Here is a 20,583-nt window from a genome sequence, read left to right as displayed (position 1 = left end):
AAAAAACTAGTTGTTTTTGTACTGTACTAGGTATGTTCCACTGTGGAGCACCCTGAATGAAACACTGGTGTGCAGTAAGCCCAGCCTTCTCCTAGAGATGATGATTGTACAAGATAGTTTTGATTTGGTCTCATTTTTACTCTTCAAAACCACAATCATTGTCTTTTCTATTCCTTAATATAGATAGCCTGTTAAAGCAAATGACATCACACAGGAACACATTGTGCACTCAGGTTATAAGCCACTGTTATGTCTGATTGCAGATGTAGCAAAAAAAATTAGAAAAAAAGCAAATTGTCCATTCTCCCAGTTTTTGTGTATCTTGCCTCATCTGTTATTTTCCTTGCTCTTTAGGTTGCATATGATTATTAGAGAATTTCTATTTCTGTTCCTTTTTCCTCTGTAAAAATAATTTTCTTGGGGAATTTAAAAATAGAAACTTTTTGCTTTAAAAAGACAAACAATTAGTCAGGCCTTTTCCCAGAAGATGTCCAACATGTGAGAGACAGCCTGTCTAAGAACCGAATTTGGTTATGGAGTGCTTTTTAAATTGAACAGCTGGAATTTCACTATCAAAGCCTGTGTTTGCAATCTGCTAGGTTCACTTAGCACAGCTGCACTGCTGGGTTTTTGCTATAAAGTTATATCCATATTTACATATATATGTCCATACATATATAGATGTGTGTATATGTGTGCATATACCCAGCCTGCAAATGCACATCGTAATTTAACAAAGCGAATATGTGCACATATATAAATTGTTCTGAAGAGTTGGCATTCCTTGATTATATATATATTTGGAGAAATTTTATTGCAGAAAATGAAAGAAGATGTAACAGTACATATAAAAGCAAACAAAGCAGTGTTCAGTCTCAGTCCTTACTTCCCTTGGTAATTACTAATGATGTCCCTATTGCAATACTCGGGGTTGTCTTTTGTGCATTCATGCCTTCAGAGTATCCCTATCGTGCTTTACTTGTATAAGGCAATTATTTATAATAGTGCAATTCAGATCATGTTATGGAAAATTGTTTTGTTAGAGGAAAACATATTTGGCTTGAAATCTTGTGTAGTTATACAAAAGTTTGAACCTGCTATTATTTGTCACTGAGAAGAGAGAGACACAGTGGAAATCTGAAAGGGTCTACTTTTGACTTTGTATCTGCTTGGGTTTTTTTTCTCTTTTAAATAGTTCTTGCATGATGATGAGAAGATGTCTTATGTAAAATGTTGCTGTGCTGATGAGAATGGTTCATGACATGGTGATGCATTTATGGTACAGGTACCTGGAGCTGGAAAGCAGCGGTCATCGAAATGAAATCAGGTTGCATTATCGTTCAGGCAGTCATCGCTCCCACACAGAAGTGTTCCCATACATTTTGGCAGATGATAAATGGCACAGACTTTCCTTAGCAATCAGTGCCTCTCACTTGATTTTACATGTGGACTGCAATAAGTAAGTAGTGTTGTTTCATAAGAATTTGTCACATTTGGAATATTTAAGCTCTGAGTAAATTAAATAATAATAACAACTTGGGATTCTGTTTTCCCCTTCCTTTTCAGAATTTATGAAAGAGTTGTGGAGAAGCCTTTCATGGACTTACCTTTGGGTACCACCTTTTGGCTGGGACAGAGGAATACTGCGCACGGTTATTTTAAGGTTTGCATTCCCTGAAAGAGTGAATTGATTAAGGGATTGAATTATCTTTCTTATGATGAAAGGCTGAGAGATTTGGAATTGTTCAGCCTGGAGAAGAGAAGGCTCAGGAGGTATTGGGAGGATCTCATCAATGTGGATAAATACCTGAATTGTGAGGGGAATGAAGATGAGGTATCCAGACTTGTCACTAGGGTCCACTGACAGGCCAAGAAGCAATGGGCAAAACCTGAAACACCTGAAATTCCATCTGAACATAAGAAAACAATGCTACTGTGGGGTTTGTCAGAGAAAGACAACTATGGAGATAGTCAAAAGCTGTTTGGACACAGCCTTAGGCTATCTGCTGTGGCTGGTCCTACTTGAGCAGGGATCTCAGGAGCTGCCTCCCAACCTCAATCAGTTTGAGCTTCTGTAATCATAAAACAGCTCTTGGACTGCTTTGAAATTGCTCTTTGACCTTTGCTATTGGAGAGTAGGACACTGAGTACTAATTATCTCTTAACTAAGCATGTAACATCTGCCTGCAAGCATGGGATCTCTTCTTCTGGGTGAAACCATCCCTTTCCAGACATGATAGTTGAATTTCATGCTGCAATTTCCCCAAGTTCTTAACTACATGCAACTCAGCAGCTGTGTAACAGACATGTAGCTTCTCAGCATTTTGCAAGCTTTATGGAAGGATCCCCATCAGAAATTGTTGTGCTTTAACCCCAGCTGGCACCACCTAGCCACTTGCTCACTTCCTTCCATTGGGGAATGGGGAGAGAATTGGAAGGGTAAAAGCTAGAAAACTTATGGTTTGAAATAGTTTAATAGGTAAAGCAAAGCCACACAAGCAAAACAAAATAAGGAATTAATTCACCACATTCCATGGGCAGGGAGGTGTTCAGCCATCCCCAGAAAGGCTCTGTCACCTGTAAGGGTTACTTGGGAAGACAAATGGCACTACTCCAAATGTTTCTTGTTTTCTTCTTCTTGCCCCAGCTTTAAATGCTGTGCATGATGCCCTGTGGTCTCTGATATGACCCCTTCTTTGGTCACTTGGGCCAGGTGTCCTGGTTGTGTCTCTCCCAATTCCTTGTGCACCCCCAGGCTCCTCGCTGTTGGGGTGGTAGGATGAGCAGAAAAGGCCTTGCTGCTGTGTAATTTCTGTGACATCCCTGTGTTATCAGCACTGTTTCCAGCAGAAATCCTAAACACAGCCTCATGCCAGCTACTTTTCTGTGAAGCAAATTAACTCTACTCCAGCCAAAAACAGCACAAACTCATTAAGGGTTTGCATTAATGTATTTTTTTTACTCTAGTTCCTTTATTCTCCAAGTCTATTTAAGAGCTATATCTTGTAAAAAAATTTGCATTTTATTTAAAAGAATATTTCTAAGTAACTGCAGCTGTTTTCAAATTACTTTTTAAAGGTCATTTCCAAGCTTTTCTGCAGTGACTAACTAAAAATAACAATGAATTCAAAACCACCAAACTCTTGCCACATAATTATATCTTGACATTTAATCTTCAGTCCTTAAAAATTATTCAGTATGCCTGTACATCTATCTATTTTTATTTCTGTTTGTTCTTCTATCACTGAATTCAGTCCAGGGAAGAAGCTGTTTATTCATAACTGTTCTTTTTATCAGGAAGTTTTTCCTGTATGGGCTTTAATGTTTTATATGGTGAATGGAAAAACATGATTTTGACAGGTAAAAATAATGTATCCTTTTGTTTTCTCTCCACTTACACATAGGGCATAATGCAAGATGTGCAATTGCTTGTCATGCCTCAAGGATTTATTTCTCAGTGCCCAGATCTTAATCGCAGTAAGTCTATTAATTCTTATATCATAAAATGAAAGGCGTGCTTTTTACCTTCTTGCTGTCCTACAAGCTTTATAAAACCTTGAATTTAAGTATATTGTTTGTCAACTTGGCATGATTGAACCTATTGTGAATTAATTTGTTAACAGATATTTTATTATTCCAGCATGCCCAACTTGTAATGACTTCCATGGACTTGTGCAGAAAATTATGGAACTGCAAGACATTTTAGCAAAAACATCAGCTAAGGTAATGTTAACTAGGGCTCTAGTCATAGGAGAAATGAGGACTGTCAGTCTTTATTTGCTGTGTTTTTAGATTTTTCATGCTTGTATGGGGTTGTGCACATGGCTGTGTACAGAACATCCCTTCATGGTATGTTTACATCTTTATATACCTGTGCCTGATTTATATATACAAATTCTCAGTTCAGAGAATTTTATTGTGTTTAAATACTTTTATAGAAACATGTATTTTAATAGTAAAGAGCATCCAAATCCCTGAGCAAGGAAAGGGCTTATAGATATCCAAACTCTGTCTATAAGGCTAATAAATCAATAAACTGAGAATAAAATAGGGAATTATGTTTATAGTGCTTATTGCAGCAAGACTTACCGAGACTTTGGAAGACCTGAGTTGCCAAAGGCACGTTCAGACAAAATATATGTAAGACAAGGAACTAAGAATCCAAACCAGGACTTTCTTCTTTCTTTCCTTTAGAATAATGCACCAAAAGCATTCATGTCTGCTGTGAAAATAGACTATCCTTTAGATATCTGCAGGAATGCTGTTACCAAGCTGATTTGATACACTAATGTTAAAAATGCCTTGGCTGAAGTGCAGAAAAAATTGCTGATGTTGGTTTTGAGCTTTACTTTCATTTGGCCTCTCTCTCTGCGAGTGTTTTATGTGGAGCAAGATTCTTGATCAGTTCACACATACAGACGAGAAATCAAGGGCTGTACTCATTTTGACCTGCTTATTTAGTTTCATGATGTCCCTGATGTCATGATGATAAGAAAGATGAAGTGCATTCTGTCTTGCTTCTCAGTTCCCATCTCTGAATGACTGGTGGTTTAGTCATGTTGTATTTAATAATAATTGTTTTATTGTCCCTGACTGTGTTTTCCTAAATTCTCTCATCTGTGTACTTGATGATAAGGGGGGCAGTTTGAGTTGTGTTTTAACTAGTGTAGAGACCACTTAAAAATTCAAAATGTTTTTGTGAACTGTGAATACAGTTGTCTCAAGCTGAGCAGAGGATGAACAAGTTGGATCAGTGCTACTGTGAGAGAACCTGCACAATGAAGGGCACAACCTACAGAGAGTTTGAATCCTGGACGGATGGCTGTAAGAACTGCACTTGCATGGTATGGCTATGGGTTGAGTGGAGAGTCAGGAACTCCCGTGTTTCCTCTGACTGGTTTTATTGAGGCAAATAGTCAGAACTTCCAGATGATGTATGCTAGGTACTGACAGCGAAGAACTTTAAAATCTGCTCCAAATCTAAGGAATAGTACCAATAAATGTTTTCCTATATTTTCAGCATTACTAGCATGTGTAGCTCCTGTATTTTGTCACCATATGCGGGTGCTAGGCAATATACTTAGCTAGCATGTTATTCCCTTGCACTGAGTTGTGAACAGTTCCTCTGGAATTCTGATTCCTTGATTTTTGTCACTATAAACACAACCTTTTTCTTAGCAAATGATTTAGTATCTCCCTTGTGACCGATTTCCTTTGGTTGCCTTTCATTACATCTCAATAAGTAATAAAAAGTAAAATGTCAGGGTCATATGCCAGCTTTGTTATATTAGAAATGGAAAAGATTTGGTGGATGGAAGATTCCCAAAAGTATCACGAGTCTAGATGTGATTGCAAGTATCCTTTCAGGTACCAAACTAGGGAGTCTGTATTATTGCCCATTCATATAAAACTCTTTCATTCCATTTGAGCTCATTAAATGCTTAATCCAAAGGCCATTAGAAACCAGTGAAAAGGCTGTTGTTGTCTGTACTACACCTTAGATTGAATTGCTGCTATCTATAATTGGCTAAATGGGTCACTTTAAGCTTAGTATTTTTTTATCTTTGTATATCTGGAGGGATATTAGTTTTTCTTTTAGTATTTTACGGTATAAAATCTGGCTGATAAATTTTTATAAATGTTTAAAATTCTTTGAATTTAGAGTTAAATACATTACATATTTTTGTCTTGGATTTTTCTCACAGCTATAATATTGCTACCTTTTAGAAATATATTGTCTCTAACATGAAATCGGAAGGTAGAGTATTGTTCTGTGCTATTGTCATTTCACAATAATCTGTCAGGTTTTTTTTGCTGATTGGCAGAATGTTTTGCCTCCAAATAGATTTGCCTCTAAAAAAAAATTGATCATTATCATCTGAAAGAGCACATCATTCATGTTAAAAGATTGTATGTTTGACATTCTGAAGGTATGGTTTCTGTTCCTGTAGTTATTAAAAGACCTGCGTTAAACTGTCTTTTTTGGATGTTGTTAGAAAGTTCACTGCATTTAAAAATAGATTTTCAAGTTCCTGTGTTTGAGAACATCTCTGCTATTGCTAAATAAAACCACCAGTTAAGCACCTTTTATTCTCCTAGAACGGTACTGTGCAGTGCGAGGCTTTGATTTGCCCCCTTGCTGACTGCCCACTTAACTCTGCCCTGGCCTATGTGGATGGCAAGTGCTGCAAGGAATGTCAATGTAAGTTCTACTCTTGTGCCTCTTGCTAATGAATGCTTTGAAATCTTAAATAATGTCAACCTTTCTGTAAGTATGTCAGTTAAAGAACTGGCCATTAAATAGCTGGATTGAGGAATCAGGGAACTTAGACTTCTCTGAAGTGTTCTGAGAAACTGATAACCAGAAGGTTTTAATATTTCACATGGGATATTTTGCTTCATTTTAGTTATTTATTTTTTTTTTTTTATTTAGCACAGATATATATATTATCAAAATTTAAAAAGAAAAAAGTTACTTATAAAGGTTTCTGCAGACTTCCATTATCTATGTTTTGGACCAAACTGCTGGAAATTCAAGAACAATTTCCTGGTGTTTGACCAGTGTTTCCAACACCTATATCACATGAAGAATGTACTACCAACCTCATGTTACTGAGCTTAGAAATGGAGTTTCAGACTTGATTCTTCTTAGTTATGAGAAGAGAAAACGAGAAACCTGCAAAACCCAGACACCTAGAAATATTCTTTCACTAGAGGCCATAAAAGGAAAAATGGAAAAAGGTGATTTACTATTGTCATTTAGGACTGGATACATGATTAACTTTAGGTTTTATAGTATTCTGGTTTTGTTGTGACCAGAGGCCAGAGAAGGGGAATTTCAGGTTAATCCCTATCTAGATGGACTATATTTAGTGTTTCAGATGGAGTATGTATGTGTATTCCATATGTGATGGTCAGTTATTTCAGACTATGGTAGAATCCATTCTTGAAATTGAGCATGAGATGCACACGCTTCTTTATGCTGTAGATGTTGAGATTTTTCTGTTGGTTTCATCACTGTTTTACTGCTGTATAAAACCTCTTACAGAGTACAGGGAAATACATAACTGGTTAAAGTGACATGTTGTAAGATAAAACTCAGGAAGACGTTTTGTACTCTTTGATCTGGCTCCCACTGGAGTTTATTAATATTTAATTGTGTTAGAAGTTACACAAACCATCCCTTTTTATGAAACCTTATTAACTTACTCAAGTAGATTAATTCTAATTAAGAGGAAATAAGAATTCAAATACTTTTTTTAACCAGCTACACAGAATCTCCATGCATATTAGATGACTTAGGGTAATTGGTAATTCAGGAATTTGGGATGTGTGGCATTCCAGTCTCTGTTAGAGGCCATTTGAATCTCTGACCATGTTGTTAGAATTTGAAAACCTGATCCTCTGAAGTATGTTTTTGTAACGTTTTGCCTGTAAATTGAGTTGGGAATTCTCTATCCAGGTGTCAGTGGGGAAGCACTCACATCATGTGACTTCTTCCAAAGTTGTTTTTATTGGGAGTATTGACAAAAGTTAAGAAATGTGAATGAGCATATGGACATTGACCTTGTCGTAGAGCATTGATACTACTTTGAATTAAGATGCAGTTCTGGTACAGCACACTGATGTTTACTCTGATAGTTCCTGTTTGATATTCTTAATATTATCAAAGTGTCTTGGTTTCAGTGTTGTTAATTTGATGCCAGTACATAATTCAATTTATAACTAACATGCACACATGCTACTTTCTTGACAAATTATCAGAGAAAATAATTAGATCAGAAAATATAAATTAAAATTGCTTTTGATTTTTTTTCCCCACTTCCATCTAGGTTATTTAAAGTGACTTTTAAAATAAATCATGCTATTTTTAAAGTGGCTAAATTCTGGGAACCAAAGGACAGAGAATGTAAATTGGAGTCTCAATGACAAGGTAGTTAAATTCCAGTGAAAGAGTAGAAGTTAGAGGCAATGGAGGCTACAAGACTCTCACTTATTCTCCAGGCCACTTTGTTGGAAATGCCAAGTTGTCTCTGAGTTCATACACACGTGCCAGCTGTATTCTGTCTTGGTGTCTCTGGGTCAGGGTCTGAGCTGATTGAGGTCAGTGTGCTTGTTGAACTTAGTTCTTGCTGGAGGGGTTCAAAGCTGAGCTGCTCCATCTGGACAGGTTCTGAGAATAACTTAATTGTTCTCAGTGCTCAGGACAACAGCAAGGGATATAGCTTCTGACTAGATAATACAGAGCAAACACAGATGGCTTATAATTGGGAAAACAGCTAATCAGGGATATGCTCATGGAGCCATATCCTTGGTTTTGGACAAGCAATCATAAGTGCTGAGAAAAAAATGATGCCTGATAGACTATTCTTTAGCTGGATTTAGTATCTGTTTCAAGGCAGAACATGTATGGATATTGATGTTTTCTTTCTTGTATTTGTTTTCTCATACCAGATGATGGGTAGTTCTGCCAGACTGTTGTTTGAGTAGAAGTGCCCAGGCAGTGACAGCTGCTGGAACCTTGTGGCTGTGTCTCACTCCCCCAGGGCTGAGTGCTTCCCTCCACACTTCTTCCTTTCTTCTGTTGGTGTTAAAACAATGCCACCAAAAATCAAAAGAGTGAGATTGGATTTAATGACAGCTGGCAGAAAAGAGTTAAGAGCACAGCTCTTTCAGTGACCAGCAAGTAGGCTTTTTGGGATTTTTTTTCCTTGGTTGGGGTTGTTTATTGTCTTTTTTTACCCCTCAGTGACTGAGGATGGAGTCATTCTGCATGGCTTTAGGCATGTAGAACTTGGGAATACAATCTGAAGTGGCTTCACTTATGCTAGTAAATAAAATACAGGGCAGGCACAGTCCTGGGGCACTTGTGGCTCACATGGCTAAAGCCTCTTCCCCTTTCCCACCCCCAGCTTCCCCAGATTATCTGCTTCCAAATGGTTGACTGGGAATGGCCTCTGATCAGCCCTGTGCCCTCAGCTTGTGCCTGGCACTGCTTCAGAGCATCTTGGCTGGTACAGCTGACATGGTGCCATGATGTGTGCTAACACTCAGACTGCAGGGAGTTACACGCTGTAACCAAACATTTTCAAGGCTGCTGTCATTTGCTTTTTCATTTACCTGTTGTGTTTCATTTACTAGTTGTGGGCATCACCAGTTTGGCTCTCTTGATAAACAGCTCCAGAGACTGGCACCTCCAGAAGGCACTTGGTGCAGAGAGGGGCTGGAAGGGGTGGGATTAGCTGTCTTCTGGAGGTGGATGTCTCCTTCCATGGCTTGTGTACAGAGCCCAGGTGATTAGATCAGACACTGAACTTTTAGACAGCTGAAGCTGTGAGACTAATCTTACATCAGTTACTGTGATGTATATTGGGTGTGTAAAATAGGAATGTAAAGTGCTGGATTTTTAATCCTGATTCTGGCATTAAACTGTTATGCTAACAGACTTTCCCACGCCGCCAAATCCTAGGAATTAAATTTCAGCCCAGCCCAGCATTTACATTTTGGACAGTGAAGCTTTGTTTTGTCTTGTTCTATGACATTTTCAACACTTAGGAAATTTCATCACAACTGATTCTTTATGTTTTTCTTAAATGTTTTGTTCAGGGAACAACACTTAGTGGGGAATGGTTTAGGTATTTTTTTTTAAACCAATATTGCTTTGACTTCGGTTCTTTTTGTGAGCCAAAAGAAAAAAAGCCACAAAACAAACAAAAACCAAACCCTGACCTTCTCTCCTAACTCCATACCTTTGTTTCCAGGCCATTCAGACAACTTGTACTGTTTTGTCTTGTGTGAAGGTCGATGCTGGTAGCATGAGGAATGGCAATGAATGCAAATTATCACTGTGTTTTCTATTAGCTGAAATGGGCTAAAAGAAGCATAATCTTCCAGGGCAGATGAATGGGCCAGTGTGTTGGATATATGTTTCAGCTGTAGACAATGTAAAATTCAGTCCAGCTACCATAGCATACATCTCAGCTCAGTGGGAGCTTTCCGTGGAGAACTGTTTGGAGCTGGAAGCCAGAGACTACTTTTTTCTATGCTTAATGCAATTTAGAAGAATTCTGAGAAGGAATGTGCAAGAGATCATTAATTTATTTTTTTTTCTCTGCAGAGGCAATTGCTTTGTGTGGTGATAAGCACCAATAGAAATTGTGGAGAGATTAAGGTTGCCTACTGACCACATAAATATTGCTTTAGACCACAGGCTTGGCTTAAGAAGTACCAAGGACAAGTTCATTTATTTTAAGTGAATTGTGGAAGGACTGCCAATGTCTTAGCAGCTGAGAGAATTGATGCATAGTCAGCAGATCTTATTATGGTAATGTTTTTATTAGTTATGTATTAACACCAAGGTATCACCTCCAAAAGCTATATGCACTCTTTATTTTTTTTTAAATGGAACTAGTGTATTTTAAACAAACTATCTGATTTTTATTTTTTTTTACAAGACTAGAAGTGATATTTGTGCCAGTATCTGGTGCAGTAATAATTCCCATCACCACAACTAATTTCCAGGAAGCAAGTGCTCTCTTCTCATCACTCTCTTCCTGCCAGTGATGCTGCAGATACATACTGACCTAATAGAAAACTATTAAAATCCATCCCAACAGATTCCAGTATAGGTTAAAATCTGAGCCATTATGGTCAAATATGCAGGCTGTGATTTTTCAATGTACCTGTTTGTTTGTTTTTCTGCTGAGACAGGATATTTGATGGGTTTCTGGTGTATCAGCCAAATCTGTAGTCTAACACAAGTATTTTAAGCAACTGTGAGAAGCATAGGGTTGTACTGGATCAGCTCACAGTTCTGGTGCTAGCAGGTGTGGAGAGAGAATGTGTAAAGGGGGATTTATAACATGGGAAGGATTTTTTAACCAAATAATTAAAACACAACTATGGACATTGTAGATCTTATTAACATGTGTGGGTTTCTGATGCAGTGATCTGTGTTGATATCTTGTAGAAACTTTTAATATTATGATTAAAATTAAAGAGACTTACCTACCCTCTTGCTTGTCATAATTCACCCATATTTTTTCCTCTAAAGCTAGACACTTCTGCCAACTCCAGCACTTGTAGCCTACTGACACAGAGAGAAGGAGCTGTGAAAGCCTATCTGCTTCTTTGTGGCAGCAACTGACCATCAGCAAGAGCATAAAATTTGTATCTAGAAACTTAAGGAATATTGGTTAAACTTACTCTGAAACTCATCCAGGTGGTTTGAAGCATTGTGGACTTAAGCCTGTGCTGTTTATTGAGTTCCATATTTTTACAAAATTGCCACTTTCTCCCCTGGGCTTTTATCCTCTAGCCTTAGGTGACTTCCATCAGCAGCAAAGCGGGATGCCAGCCCCCTGCCTTGTTCAGCCAAGGGCTGGAGAAGCTTCTGCATTCAGTGAGGCACAGAGAAGAGGCTGCAGCTTGGAGAAGTGATTAGTCACTGCCTGAACAGGTCATCCTATCCTTGCAGTAAATCAGAAGAAGGGAAATGGAAGAGCATCTCCAGCAGGCTGGCTGGAACACAGCATGAATCTGAGGGCTGAGGGCAGCCAGCAGGCTCGGGGTGTCAGAGCAGGCAGCAGTACTGGAGGAAGAAGAAGCAGTTTTTAGCAGTAAAACAAAGATTTCTCATTTATCATAGTTCTTTAAAAAATACACACTTTAGAATATAGAAGAAAAGCAACATTCTGGTTAATACAAAAAAATAGTTGCTTTTTGATTTTAAATACTTGTGTGGCTTTTGAAAGAATATAAATGCAAATAGAGCATAAATTTTGTTCTTCTGAGGTTTCTTTTTAATATGAAAATTCAGATAAATTAGCCTACTTCAGAATAGTATTAAAAGATATCTTGACTATAGCCAACAGTGGATTGTTTCATAGAGCTGTGTTATTTACTATAACCTCATGTAGTCAGCATGCAGAACTTCTGAATGTTATTTAGCAGAATAGTGTACATTCAGCTGCTACTTTTTGGATTTTCTGTGCTGAAATGTCTCACATCAGCCTTGTTTTTCAGGCTTTTGAATTACATATAATGACAGTAACACATTGGGATGACAGATAAAAAGCATTATAGACCCACTTGTACTACTGAGATGAATTACATTGTACTTTACCAACTGTTTAAACCATTTTATTACTTCTTATGACTTCAAAAGAAAGTCAGTATTCATATTAATTTAGAAATAGGACATAAATAGTTTTTCTAATTAAATAATTTTACAAGAAGAAAAACCATGTCCTTGAGCTCATTTAAGTCAGTAAAATCAGTGGAGACGTTTTAGATTTACAAAGCTGTAAGAGGAAAACATACTTGATGCACCTGTCATTTGTGAATCCGGCACAGCTCCTAGAATGTCAGTCTCACAAAAAAGGGCTGAGGTTGGGAGGGATCTCTGGAGATCTGGTCCAGCCCTCCTGCTTGAGCAGGGCCATCTCGAGCAGGCTGCCAAGGACTGTGGCTAGATGGCTTTTGAGTATCTACACAGATATTTGGGATATGTGGGACTCCACAACCTCCCTGGGCAACCTGTGCCAGTGCTCAGTCACCCTCACAGTGACAAAGTATTTTCTTCAGTCCAAATGTTTTTTTATGTGTTCTGATCTGTGCCTGGTGCCTCTTGTCCTGTACTAGGCACCACTGAGAGCAGCCTGTCTTTCTCTTCTTCATTCCCTTCCATCAGGAGTACACATGCTTTGGGAAGATCTCCTCAGAGACTTCACTTTTCTGGGATGTGTAACATCTCAGGAAGCTGAGACACTCTAAGAATGTTTTGGGGCCTTTCCTGTGCAGAACTCAAATACAGCTGAAGACAATGGAAGGATTCCCTTGGCTTTGGTAGGCAGTGCCCGTCTGACCCCAGACCCAAGGTGCTCAGTCTCTGCTCTATTTTCCATTGTAAAGCTATAGAATTTTTCAAATTACTCTTACACCACAGCAATATTTGGTTTATCTCTGTTAAATAGCCAATGACAGAATTGTTAGGGCATTTTTGCTGCTGAGCATGTAATCTCGCATGACCTTTGTAATTTGTAAGCTGGCCAGTATTTCTCATCAGAAGGAAAACGGAATCTTTTGATTTGCAATTCCTCTCTGAGCAGGAAACCCATTCCTTGTATGTCTTTTGTTCTCTATAAATTAAAATAGAGCTTACAGTAAATTGAAATACAGCTTACAGTATTTGGACTTCTCAAAATATTTTGTTCCTATGTTGTTTCCTTTCCCACTTCCCCACGTGCTTTGAATTTCGTTGTTCCTTGTTAGCAAAGGAGAACTGGAGCAGTCAGTGCCTGTGCCTGTCTCAGATTTTCATGCCTCAAAGTGTGCCTTCCTCATAGCTGAGTGGCATTTTAGCTGTTCTGGACCCCATGCACTATGGAGCTCCACTAGAAGACTCTAGATATCGAGGCAAGGTATCACTAGACGAGGAGAACTCCAGTTAATGGTAAAATTATCTAGTTTTAGTCTTACTGTGTGCCTGAGGAGTGAATGCTAAAATAAAGTATGCTTAAGAAAACCCTTATTCATTAAAATACATTACACTGGATATACAACAATCTGCACTAAAGAAGAAATTGGAAACATAATATTGGTAATTTTATTGGTAGAGAATTAAAAATATTTTTTTACATGGAGAATTTTGCTGTAGGCCATGCTCTGCTCTCCTTATAACCTATTTTGTCGAGGTTATGTAGGAAAAGAGCTAATCTTTTCCATTCCTTTTTCATTATATTCTTACCAGGGAGTTCATAAAATACAAAATACCTGAAGCATATTATTATTTTAGTTTATCTCCAGTGCAAATAAAACATTAGCATATGCTAGATATGAATATATTTGCTTTCAGACAGCTGGGAGTGGACAGATTGGCTATGTTCCAGCTTCTAATAAGTTGGTACCCTAGCTTTAGTAATGCTGATTTCACCAGAATTCACTTAGGTAGCTATGAAATAATAATTTATAAGCATCTGGTTCTATTTATAATTACAAAAATCATCTAGAATATGTAAGCATTCACATGCATGTGTATTGATTTCAATGTTTGTTCTCAGCAGTGATGTGCTTATGTCACTGTATATGCATTGTTGGTATACGAGGTTCTTTATTGTTTGATTTGTTTTTTGGGGGGCTGTGGTGGGGTTTTTTTTTTGCTTTGTTTTAGGTTTTTTGTGGGAGGGATTTTTTGTTGGGGTTTGTTTTTTTTTGTCCCATAACCAGAAGCACATTGCCAAATCAGCAGCTTCTAGCTGTTATCCTAGTTTTTGCCTGAACCCTTTATTCTGTAAATCTTGTTAATACCTATCAAAATAGGTATTATTTTTATATTTATCAGTATTATCAGTAGCAAGCATCTTCAGTGGGTATGTGCTGTGGAAAAAAGAATAAATTTGCCTTAGCTGAAAACCCTAGAACTACAGGTTTTGGACAAGGTCATAGAAATGTAAGAAGTGGGAGGCAGAGAGTACTGATGGAGTCAAGTCTCTACAAAATCCAGCCAACCAACTGAATGAGATTCCTGGCTTGTACAATTTTGCAAAGACCAGTTTGCACTTGACATACTCCTGTTCAGAACAGGGTTGCCACATTGACAAGGATTGTTTGGATGGAAAGCTGGCCTGAAGGAGACACTGGCAGGGGATATGGGAGTGTAGAAGAAGGCACACATACAGTTCTTTGACAGTGCCTATGTCTGTGAAATGAAACAAATGGGAAGGTTGTGAAAGCTGAAACTCAATAAATAAATTATTGGAAGAAAATCCACCACAAAACTGTCAATAAATGTGATCTTATTTTCCCTGGAAGGGATGGTAAAATATGAATGAAGTTGATTCAGTGAGATTAATATAAAATGATGCACACTGTTATCCTTTATTTGTCTTTTTATGAAGATAATGATTTAAACCCATGGCTTTCAGTCTCTTGGACTGCAGAAGTTTGACATTTTTTCAGTGGAAACATGTAGTGAATTAAAGCATCTACTTCTTGGTTTACTTCTCTTAACTACTGCTTGCAGATATCTGAAGTGTGATGTATGGACCTCCAGGCTGTTATTGATCACTGTTTCTACATCTGTCAGCTCGTAAAATACATTCAGCTTCAAATAATGGTCACTTAGTCCCGTGTGAAACACAACTTTAAAATGAAAATCTTGGCTGATACGGTGTAAGAGACCTTTATCCTGCTTTCCTCTTCTGCTGCCTTCAAAAACATCATTGCACTCCTCTTTATTTGAAGAGTTTCTGTAATTTGCTTTTGTCACTGTACCAGTCCCAGGTCTGTGTCAGTGCTGTTTCTGTAACTTTGTTCTGCCTCTCTGCCACTACAGAGAATTTTTACCAATTTTTGCCTTTTTGGAGGTTTTTATTTGTTATCAATTTCCACTAAGAAGAAAACCTTGTTCATTTGTTTGTGAGGGTGCTTGACTGTCCTAAGCCTTTTTCTGCAGGGTGGCTGACTAGTTTATTTTCATCTTCTACTCACTGAAATTATTTGTGTAAGTTTCTGATTGTAAATGAAAGTTCTGGTTTTCCCCTTCTTGCTTTAAATTATTTTCAAGTATAATTTTGACTGTTTCCTCTATTTCATTTTAATTCGTGACATTTGGTTAAAATCCCTTGACATTATTTTACATCTAGAACTTTTTTTCCTAAAAGATGAAAAAAAATTGAAGATATTATTAGGTTAGGTTTTTTTTCTTATGTCCAGTGTATACATATATAGTAGTGTTAGAATTAGAATTAGTGTTAGAATTAGTGACATTAGTGTTTGACACAATAAATTGGTTCAGAAAACACCTGGTTTCAGTTGGAAGATTTTTTTTCCTGCCCCCCATCCTGAAATCAAAGCAAGTAAATATGCTTGACTCATCTGGAAAATAGGCACATACTTACTTTTCTAGTAAGGGAGCACTTTGAATACTTTGAAGGTTGGGAAGATGAACAGCCATGCTTCTCTCTATGTTATTATTACTTTGACAAAGACATGTAAATTTAGGTGTTGTTTCCTTAAGATGTCTCTTTAGGTTATATGCATATTGACTAAAGTGCAGTATTCTTCTCTAGGCAAATTTCACAGGCTTGTAAAGGGGGGCTTTGTAGATGTTTTCATCTTGCTTTATCTAGAAACCTTGTAGATCCTCCAGGCATCTAAAAGAGCAATCAAATCTGAGCATAGCATAGAGGAGATAACAATCTTGCATATGGTTGTTGTGAATTTCTCGGGCAGGCTTCTTAATAGTAGTGGTGCATGACTTGAAGATGCTTAAATGTTGTCCACTGTCTTCTGTGACTCTTGATGAATAGAGTTGGTAGTACCATGTAAGCCTGTAACCACATGTTTTTCATTTTACTTATTTTGCAGTATTCTGCTGGTGAGTTTCTGTGAAGAAACATGGGAATAAATGAAGACATTTTAGAAGTAGAAAGCTAAAATAGACATACAAATTAATAAGGGAATCACATCCTTGGGGAATCACTGGTTCTATCAGTGCTAGTCACTTTTTAAACACCCTCTTTCAAGAGCACAGGAGCAGGCAATTCCAAAATGTTGGAAGTCAAGTAGATGAGGCAGAAGGTCAGCTTGACTGAAAAGGGATCTTCTTTTGGATGAAGCTAAGGCAAAGAAGGAGGGTATATGCCCAGTGGAAGCAAGGTCAGCTGACATGGGAGGAATAGGGAGAGGCTGCTTGCCACTGCAGGGAGAAAATTGCTGCAGCTGAAGCTCAGCTGGAGTTGAATACAACTCCATACAGATAAGCAGACTTAATTGCACAGTGTGTGAAGTCTGTCTAATGTCTGGAAAGGTCCTTCTAAGGACAATAGGAGTATTAATAGATATGATTCTTTTAAATTATCAGTGACTGTAAAGCTTTCTTTCACTAATGTAGTTCCCAAAGACTAAAGGAGTAGTTACGTTAACAGTTGTTATGAACTCCAGTTTACTGGTTTTCCATGATGAATCAGCATATCAATAGATACAGTTGGGAGAAATTAGCTGTGACATAGCAGAATCTGTGAACATCTGCTCCAGCTGCTTTTAAATTTTTAATTATTTCAAATCCTGAACTGACTTTAGGCATGAAGTATTGTACTGTTTGGGAATGTACAATGGATAATAGTTATTTCTAACCTTGAGTAACAGCATGTTAGATGTACATTGGTTTCTTTTAAAAGTTGTCTTTTGAAAATTTCCAAAACTATTGGTAATATCTGATTTTTTAATGTTAGTTTTTGGCTAAATATTATTAGATAATGAACATTGGGAGTGAGTATATAAAATAATTAGAAAGCCAGTTCATGTAGCCAATTTTAATCAAGATTTCCAAAAATGTGTTTACACTGCTGTCTGTGTTAAAAACCTTTTGCTGAACTAATGCTAAGGACTTAGCTTAAGAATGTTAAATACAGTTATCTGGAGTGTTTGTGATTATGCCAACTAATCCTGTCATTCTGGCTGAAGGGAGGGATGGAAGGATTGGCAGATTCCTTATGTGGGAACAGAAGTGGATGGAAGAAGAGGTGGGAGCATGAAACCCTGTCAGTTGCTGTACAGAGGTAGATGCAGGTCCTTTCAAAGTGAGATCTAACAACAGCAATGGGTGTGGTGCTCCACTCCTGGGAATGTCTGAGCACATTAGACTGGCCTGCGCCGAGAAGGCAAACGTGAGTATTGCTGAAACAGCCAACTTAACCAGGGGCTGCTGTTCACAGGAGAAGGGAAAACACATGGATCTGAGAGGAAAGTAGATACAGTGAGATGGATGCCAGGTCACAGGATGCTGTGTCTTCACTAGGGAGGTGTGTGCAGCGAAGTCACAGTGCAGAATTTCTAGCTAAAACATCTGTGGAAACCTTTCTGGATCAAGGAGATTCTGATTGAGAGTGGAAGCATCAGTAGGGTCCCTGATAGTTGCTTAAATATGACTTTAGTCTGTGAGTGCTTGATATGGCAAGCTGTTGGTAAGAAACCTCCAAACTGTTGGAGGTAGCAGTGAATTTCTGGAACAGAAGCTGTGTGGAACCTTTGACTTGGGAGCGTGGAAACTAAACATCACTTCCAAGTTTTTCTACCCTAATAAATGCCTGAATATATGATGGCAGAGCTTGTATAGGATATTTTTTAATGCTGTCAAATTAAACTGTCTAAATCTGGGAAAATTCTTCTGCTCAGAGGCACTTGCCTTTTACTGAACATGTTCATGTGATCTGTGTCCACAAAGATGCAGAAAGCCAAGGTCTCAGTAGTCACATGGAAAAAATGTGTCTTTTAAAATTATGCATGATTGGTGCCCTGTCTTTTTCTTTATGGGAAATCTGGGCAAAATATCCTAATGAATAAAATGTATTATTTCCCTTTTTTTGCCCATTTGAAGTCCCTGGGGAGCAGAGTAGCAGTAACACCCTGTAAGCACAGCTGCAGCAGTAGGTGTGTGTCTTCGTATCCATGTCATGTCCATGGATGGTTTCATCTTATGGCAATGGAGAACACAAGCCTCTTTTTATGTAGTAAATTAATGCTGCGTGGTGATATCTGTTTAGCTCTCACAGATTTCAAAATACTGACTCGAAAGTGTGCAAGTCTTTAGCAGTTTTTCATTAATTTCATAAATTCTTAATACTCAATCTGAATCAGTTCATTTAATTTCATCTTGCATGGGAATGCCTGTGACTTGAGGCATTCTGATGGGTGTATGGGTGAGTTTAAGCATGTCTTGGAGCATAAGGTGTTCTAGGGAGGTGTTTAGTTTTCCAGCTCTGCTATTTTTCTCTTAACAAAGTTTTCAGAAAAATATCTTTTACAACTTGCCCAGCAGTCCAGCTGAGAAAAGATGGAACAAAGTACAAATTTCCCTGTCAGCATTTGATAAAATATCTATTTGCACCTTCACTAAATATAGCTATGTCACCGGTGTTGCAGGTAGCTGACATAAGGAATCTATCAGATAATGTCTAATCCCATCTTTATGGGGATTAAGCAGACCTGTAATATTTGCATTGGAGTTGTCTTGGTCTGTCAGACTGTTATCCTATTTCTAAACCTTTAATATAACTTTAATACAGTTGTCATTTAATTAATATTAACCTCAATTGCTTTTCTTCTCTTGACACCCTCTAAGGCTTTTGTCTAAGGTGTCTGATTTTATAGTTTGATGTTTTGCTGTGAAAATTATTTGAGTATTGGATTGTCAACACAGTGAATTTTTCATAAAATGGGTGAGCATTTTGTTCACATTAGGCAAGCCCAAGCTTTTAAAATACTATGTTTGTAGGCCAAAATATTTCAGTTCTCTTTAACAAGCAGAAAGAATATGATCCATTGCACTAAAGCAAAAATTTTACATGTCGTTCAGTAGAACTGTTTTGGCTGCTCTGTTTAACCAAGCTGAAGTTGCATTGTGAATAGCAGTAATGCCCTTTTTAGGGGAAGCTGTCATCAAACACATGGTCCAGTTTGGATCTTTGCTTACCAAGAGATACCTCGATTTGTGCAGTTAGTGTCCCTTGTCTTTGACTAGCTGTAGGCTCTTTCCTAGACTCCCCTGTCTGACAGCCTACTTAAAAGTTTTACTCACCTGTTAGGTCTATTTGTCTCAGTTGAACGGCTACCAATAGAGTTTTAAGTCATGTTTTCACTGCTTTTTCGGTGCTCAGATTACCTCTTTAGTCTTTAAGGATGACTCAAGGAGCCTGTATTCCAGGATTCAGATGAATTCTATAGAAGACTTCTCAACACCACCGCATAGGTTAGATGAATTATGCAATTTCCTGGTAGCAGTTGATGGAAATATAAGGAACACAAGAGGTAGGGGAAGGAATTTAGGATTTCAGATTGACTTTTTGCCAGTGTGACTAAACAGCCTGTTGGTGTTGTTGGAGGTGCTTCACACTATAGATACTCTTAAGTTTATTCTAAGACTAGTGTAGAAAAATGACTTTGTGTTTTAAATTTAAATGTAAACATTTAGCTTTTCCAGCTAATGAGAAGTAAGACACAAATAGTAATTGATTCCTTGTCATGATAAGATTTCAAATCCATTTTTCTTTTTTTTTAGCTGAGGAAGCAGAAGCAGATATATGCAGATTTTCAGCAGACTGGAAAAAATTGCAATATATTTTTCAGCTTGAAATTTGGAATAACTTTGAATTGTTGAGGGAGATGGCATGAAATGAAGTAAGTCTGCAGCCTCACTGACTGCAGTAACAGAGAAGTTTGTGCTTTCCAGAAAATGAGCAAAGGAGAAATAATGTTCAAATCTCTGCAAAGATAAATGAGAAAGGGGTGAGAGCCATGCCTAGTAATGATGTGGCTGTCAAAAGAAAGAAATTCAGGGAAGGTGATGATTATCTCTGTGTGTACTTCTAAGGATAAAAACACACTGTGGTTTTGCACTATGTATGCTTGCAAAGTAGGATTAATGGGATTTACACAATGCCTAGGCCTTAATCTCTGAACAGTAGAAAATGTAATCAAAGAGATTCCAAAGATGAGGTAGGAAAACTAAGTGAATGAGACAGGTTTGAGGCTTTTTTTTGTGTGAGATAATTTTGGGTGAGTTTTATCCCTGCCAGCTGACCA

The 20,583-nt window shown here is 37.8% G+C and overlaps 1 protein-coding gene across 1 annotated transcript in view; it reads left to right on the top strand.

Moving 5' to 3' along the window:
- Nucleotides 1-20,583, top strand: part of NELL2 (neural EGFL like 2) — a 133,331-nt gene that overhangs the window by 28,411 nt on the left and 84,337 nt on the right. Inside the window, exons 4-9 of the mRNA XM_015628578.3 lie at nt 1,286-1,459; nt 1,567-1,663; nt 3,405-3,477; nt 3,641-3,723; nt 4,716-4,844; nt 6,100-6,202. Coding sequence (XP_015484064.1) covers nt 1,286-1,459; nt 1,567-1,663; nt 3,405-3,477; nt 3,641-3,723; nt 4,716-4,844; nt 6,100-6,202 — 659 coding nt within the window. The remainder of the gene's footprint in view (nt 1-1,285; nt 1,460-1,566; nt 1,664-3,404; nt 3,478-3,640; nt 3,724-4,715; nt 4,845-6,099; nt 6,203-20,583) is intronic.

Source organism: Parus major, chromosome 1A (assembly GCF_001522545.3).
Source record: "Parus major isolate Abel chromosome 1A, Parus_major1.1, whole genome shotgun sequence".
Classification (NCBI taxonomy): domain Eukaryota; kingdom Metazoa; phylum Chordata; class Aves; order Passeriformes; family Paridae; genus Parus; species Parus major.
The sequence above is the reverse complement of the archived record's forward strand: the minus strand, read 5'-3'. Positions and strand labels throughout refer to the sequence as shown.